The following is a 6,761-nucleotide window of genomic DNA, read 5'->3' on the forward strand; positions in this document are numbered from 1 at the left end:
CTCACTCCCTCTCGGCAATAAAAGTGTGTCCGGCATACCTCTTCCTTTTAAAAGGTGACTTTGGCACGTCTGCCACCGGGATCATCTGCTCTCCTGGACGCACCCACATGATGGGGCCATCATCACTGTCTCTGCGACTCTCCAGCTGGAGGCTGGACAGGGTCCCCCACGGCAGTGTGCACTGGAGAGAGAACGGCAGACACTCACGACTTCAAATAGGCGCGAGTACGGCTCCCCCCACACGCACACACTCACATACAGCTTACACATGTGAAACACGTACTACATGGAATGTACTCCCATACATTCATATGTTTACTTCCAGAAGTTCTATTCCAAACACATCAAGAGAATAATCCCTCTTAGATGGTTCCCTGGCCCTACCAGAAGTACGACTCACTGTATTCATCATTTGTTATTCTTCCTTCTCCCCAACATATGGGGTATATGATTTTAATAAGTTAACAACATAAATGCTCCCCATAACAATCTATAAAAATTAACTAGGAAAAATTTTTGTTGTTTTGCTTTTTTGAGACAGGTCTCACTATGTAGTTCAGAGTGACCTTGAACTCACAGCTATCTTCATGCCGCAGCCTCCCAAGTGCTGGGATTAAAGGCGTGCACCACCATACCAGGCCCAAGAATGAAATTTGAATTTGTTTTTTCTTCTTTTTGGAGACAGAGTCTCACTATGTAGTCCAGGTTGGTCTTGAACTCACTCACTATGTACCCCAGGCTGACCTCAAACTTGTGGTGATCTTCCTGCCTCAGCCTCCCTAGTGCTGGGGTCACAGATGTGTGCCACCACACCCCACCTGAAATTTAAATTTTAAAAATGCAGTGAAATGTGGTGGCACATGCCTATAATCCAAGCACTTGGGAGGCTACAGCTGGAAGACCCCAAGTTTGAGACTGCCCTGGTACCTAGCAAGTTCAAGGTCAACCTGAACCTCACAGTGAAACCCTGTCTCAAAAACAAACAAAAACCAAATATATAAAGCCAGATAGTTCTTTGGTTAGTAATCAAATACTAACAAAACAAAAAGGGAAACCAAATCAAAATCAAAATCCACTTCTGTTTCATTCTGTCTTGCAGAGGTTGTTGGCTTAAACCAGATATTAGAATGTTTTTAAAGAGAAAATGAGCAGGAGGTAGGAAAAAGGGCAAGAAGAAAAAAGAAAAGAAATATATTTCTGAAAGCCACTGTCCATGAAATGACATTAATGATGTTAAAAAAAATTATATCCCGTTCTAAAATTGGGAAGGACTGTTAAATTTCTTTTTTAAAATGCACTTACTTCATCTGCTTTGAAAATTAAATTTGAATCAACTACCTAAATAATATTTGGAAATATTTTTAAAATATTATTCAATAGGGTGGGCATGGTAGCACATGTACTCCCAGCACTAGGGAGGCTGAGGCAGGAGGATCTCTGCAAGTTCAAGGCCAGCCTGGGTTACAGGGAGATTCTGTCTCCAAAAAAAGAAAAAAAAGAGAGAAAAATCAATAATAAATGCAAATCCCATGATGTAACTGGTTGGAAGAAAGAGAAAAGGAATTAAAACAATTAATGGGGAAAAGAAAGAAACAGAACAGGGTGCAAGAGAAAGGTGAGATACACAAACACATAGGGTAGGCAATCTATCAACAGAAGTAGAAACGTTATGTGGTGAACACTGCAGAGAAGCTGATCTCCCGTTCTGCAGGTCGCTTAGGCCCTGCTCGCAAGGCAGGCGCATGCTGACCCAAGAATCACTCCCCCACGCAGCCCGAGATGGCGCTCAGCAGGCACAAACGGTTCTTGGACACAGAGGCTGTTTTAGAAAGAAGGAGTCAGCCTAGACATCCTTGAAGGAATTTAACGGGGCACTGTGCTACATGGCCTAAACGTCTTATTTTATAGAAGAAGAAATGAAAGCCTTGAAAGTTGAAACCCTTTGCTCAGCCCACACAGGTACAGCCAAGGCTAAGCCACAGATGTGGTTTCCCACAATGCCAAACTGCTACTCTTGGGTCCTGAACGCTTCAGTTCTGCAGGCATTCATCCCATCCTGGAGTCCTCCAACGTTTAGTCTGAGAAGAGCTCATGAACAGAAGGAGCCACGGTTCCCGAAGAGGCTGTCACCGGAGACTAGGACTTCTGGCCCACCGCCACTCTGGGTGAGGGCCTGGGTCACGCGGACACACTCCCCCCGACCGTCCTGTCTTCCCCGTTTTCCCCTCAGTTTCAGTAAGGCCGGCAAGCTTTCACCTCTGAAACAGCCATTCATTTGTGCCCCTTACAGCACGAACTAACAGCCACACTTGAGAAGGCGGAGACTGTCTCCTCTTACTTTTAAAAACGGTGACTCTTCCAACATGTCGAGGAACTCAGGGAAGTAATCGCCCACTTCTTCATCAACTGCTCCCACCAAGCTTATCTGTCGCATCGGGCCAGCTCTGTAAGTACCGTGGGAATATGTTCTTTTTACCTGAAGAATATGAATTTCATCAACAGTTACAACGTGTGTGCTATTGCTGCGTGACAATAAATTACACTGTCTCAGAACATTAGCACATGTGAGGCAAAACAAGAGCCTTTATTGACAATAACAAGTAAGGCATTAAAAAAACCTGTGTACTAAATCAAGTATTTTCCTTCTCTGTTTTTATGACTGCTTATGAAGACAGCTCAGATAAATAATATAATTCTAGACAATAACATTTGCCTATAATACAGTGTATTGTGTGATCACCAACGGCACTGAAATGAAATGTAAAACTTGGTACGCCTGCGTTTTCCTCCAGCACTGGTTCAGCTCTTTTTATGAGAAGCTTTAAGCTGCCCATTACTACTGGTTTGATGCTTAAGCAGCCAGTAGGGATGTTCTTCCTTCCTAAATCTTAATCATTAGGAGACACAGTTACAGGTATTAACTCTGATGAAAAATTGCTCAGCCCCACATCTACGCTGGCTGTCTACCAGCCACGTGACTGGCCTTCAGAAACCATTTAAATTCATTTCCTTAGCTGCAGTGTTCTACCTCAACTTGCCAAAGTAAACCTAACTCCATAAAGCCATACGCCATAGTGGTATCAGGGAGTGACGTTCACAGAGCCAAAATGAAGCAGCCTAAACCTCGAGATTCACAGATACCTAAATTTTGGCAAGCACACTTAAAAACCTAACAAACCTATGTGTTTCATATATTAACTAGTAAATAAGTTGGGGCTTCATTTTAAGCAAAACTCCTTTTCGTAAACAAAGTGTAAGCGAACTCTTTCTCTGAATTACCCTTTGCACCCACTAAACTCAGAAGACCAACCTGTCCCAGTTTGCCCAGGATTAACTCTGAAAACTGAACGCCTTATGTCTTGGGCGAACGCGGACAGCAGCCAACCTTACTCTCACCCCGGGCGCATCCTCCAGTCTTCTCTGTCACGGCTGGTGCTGTGTCGACACGCAACACACAACGCAGCGGCTCAGCCAACGTGACACGAAAATCCTCCCGGGATAACCTCATCATCGCGTTAGAGAACCTTCCCCATCACAACTGACACAGCAGTGAGCCATGGAACACATGCACTCCAAGCTAACGAATGTATCCAGGTTATACACTTGACTCCTCATAAGCCACTGCACAGTCATTCTCAGAGCCCAGAACCACTCCCAAGTCCCCCGTTGCCCACGTTGGGATCCGCATCCCCGTCCAGTACTCGGGCGTGTGCTCTCCTAGGAGCGCTCCATCCAGCACCGCCAAGCTCCAGGCTCAGGACTGACTCTAACACCCTGACGTTCCAGATGTCCAGATGCAGGGACAACATCACGAGGAGAAAGCCAGCTACCCGCACACACCTGCGGAAGGCAGCCCTCGGTGCTGAGCGTGGACCTGCCTCCCGCCAGCTGAGAAAATGGCATGGCAAGTGTGCACCCTGATGCCAAGACCGCGGCTACCTTTCAATCCACACGAGACTCTGCAGAGTTCTGAGTTCTGCAGCCGTAGTGTGAAGGCCGGGTTGGGAGGAGAGCTCAGTGCCAAAGCATTTGCCTACTCCGCAAGAAGCCCTCGGTTTGATCCCTAGCACCAAAAATGTTTAAGAAGTAAAATCAAACAACTATATTGTAAAACACAGAATTTCCAAGTGTTTTGAAGTGTAACATTTGGCTTTTAAAAGGCAATTAGGAAGGCAACAAAAGTAGGTCATTTTCCTATGTATCAATTTGCTCATCCAAATAAATATCTCATGTAAAGTCACAAGGTTCTAACAAAGCAAGAATCAAATAAATTCTTGCTGCCCAGGCGGTTCATTCTCTATCACAGGACCAACAATGATTACAATTAATCCCAGCACTGGGGAGGCTGAGGCGGGAGGATCGCTGTGAGCGCACCGTCAGCCTGAACTCCATAGTGAGATCCTGTCTTAAAAAAAATAAAAATAAAAATAAGTACAACTCTAACCTAATGGTCTATTAAGTAATGTGGGCAGTTTACCATGAGGAGGAAGAAAGGCGGCCTTTACAAGAGGAATTTTTAGTGAGTGAATTCTTCTAAAATAATAAATAAACACAGCCCGATTTCATGAGCTCTCCCAAGGAAACGGATACACTAAACACACTTTTAAAGCAAGCCAAATGGATTGCTGCTCACTAGATTTTTCCCCAAGAGGGCACACACGAGAATTAAATACATGCCTACAAAAGATATACCGCCAAAGAACGCTCTTTAATATGAAGGCCCACAGACCGAGGGGCCCACACAATCATCTGAGGAAACCTGAAGTCTCAAACTAGACTACTGTCATTGTACCTAGTATGAAAAATGAGCCCCCACTAATTACAAAATTATTCACTTCTTAAATAAATGGAACATCTGCATTCTACCCTAGGTATTATCACACAATTCAGGTAACTACTTCCACTCTGAAAAAGATGCCATTACCAAACTAGAGAAAGCAGGACACAAACAGAACTAGTAGGTAGAAAACCAGGACTAACGAATAACAAACTTAACGGTCAGCCCTGCAGAGCAAAATCCCCAGTTTAAATGTGAGCAATAATGTGTACAACTGAGCACGGCTTCTTGGGCAGTGGAGGTGCAAATGCCACGCTCCTTGGCAACCCCAGCACTTCACTTTCATTAACCAATGCTGCCATTACAGGCTAGAATGTTTCACTGACTAAACATGCGTTGCTGACCTACCCATCTCATTCCATTCAAATTACACATCTGCACTAATTCACCTTGAAGTTTACCATGTTCTTTTATTTTTACTTATTTATGTTTTTGGTACCGGGAATCAAACTCAGGACCTTACACTTGCCAGGCAGACACTTGTGCCACTCAGCTATATTCCCGGCTACAAATGTTCTTTTTTAAAAAAAAAAAATGAAATGCATGTCTGAATGCATACAGGCTGGACATTAGGCTAAACAAACTAGAACTTAGTTTTTCTCCTGTCCTACATTTGGGGTATGTTTGGGACCACTTAAGAAGAGACTATCTTTTAGGATTTTTTTAAAAAGTATGATCCCCTTAAAATTCTTAAGTATTTCAAAAGATTCTGGAGAAACTAAATTTTATAAGTAATACATCCTCTACAAGGATTATATTCTTTCTTCTTTTTCTTGGTACTGGGGAATCAAACTCAGGACCTTGAGCTTGCCAGGCAGGCGCTTACACCACTGAGCTATCTCCCCAGCCCGGATTATATTCTTAAATAACCTAAACAAATCCAGATAATTAGTTCTTACTTCAAGGCAAAATATAAACAAATACATAGAGATTATATATAAAATTCACTTACACACATACAGGTCTTTCTCCCTTTCAATCAAAATGTACTAAAACTATAAATTAGATCTTATTTACCCAATATAAAAACCAAAGGTAAATTTTATTGGGAAATATGGTAAATCCTATTAGGAAATTCCATAAGGAAAAACTGTATACTCTTAGCTATCATGTTAAAAACAAAACAGTAATTTTCTCCCAAGACATTTATTCTCCAAGTATTAAAGATAATACTATAATAAGCCAATGAAATACATTTCAATTTAAAACTAAATTTTAAAAATAAAACTGAAGACATCAAAGTGTTAACCTGTAAAGTAACTGAATTTAAAAATTTTTTTTGTTTTTGTTTTTGTTTAGATACTGAGAATCAAACTCAGTATGTGCTTGGCAGGCAGGCCCTGTGCCACTGAGCTATCTTCCCAGCCCAAATTTTAAAGTATGTTATAACATATTTTAAAATATCCATCATTTCACAAAATCAGCAGGGACCATTCATTTAATGTTTTAAATATGGTAGACTACACGTAACAATATAGTCACATTCAAAAAGTTTTGTTTTGTTTTTTGAGACAAGGTCTCACTATGCAGTTCAGACCAGCCTTGAACTCAGTATGTAGCCTAGGCTGACTCCAAACTTGCAGTGATCCTCCTGCCTCAGCCTCCAGAGTACTGGGATTATAGCTGTGTACTACCAAGCCTGGTCACATTAAAAAAGTATGTACCTCTCTATTAAACATATAACTGGCACCTGAGCTGAAAATAGAATGCAAAAATAAAAACCCATGCATTTTTCCCAAAAACAGAAATGCTCCCCGATTTTGGTAACTGTTGTTTTACCACAACGCTATACAGCCAATGTGCACGGTTAGCCCATTACACAGAATAAGATTTCCCCACAGTATCCTATGAAAACAAAGCCACACCTCTCTCCCACACCTGTGACTAGGAAGAACTCCGAAGGCAGAGGGTGGCGGGGGGGGGG

The 6,761-nt window shown here is 42.3% G+C and overlaps 1 protein-coding gene across 1 annotated transcript in view; it reads right to left on the minus strand.

Moving 5' to 3' along the window:
- The window catches only part of Rsbn1l (round spermatid basic protein 1-like), a gene marked incomplete in the record, with an annotated part of 74,642 nt that overhangs the window by 26,039 nt on the left and 41,842 nt on the right, over window positions 1-6,761 (minus strand). The window contains 2 exon segments of the mRNA XM_005377211.2: window positions 39-181; window positions 2,339-2,476. Coding sequence (XP_005377268.2) covers window positions 39-181; window positions 2,339-2,476 — 281 coding nt within the window.

This window comes from Chinchilla lanigera, unplaced genomic scaffold, assembly GCF_000276665.1.
Source record: "Chinchilla lanigera isolate Chin_1 unplaced genomic scaffold, ChiLan1.0 scaffold00009, whole genome shotgun sequence".
In the NCBI taxonomy this organism is placed as follows: Eukaryota; Metazoa; Chordata; class Mammalia; order Rodentia; family Chinchillidae; genus Chinchilla; species Chinchilla lanigera.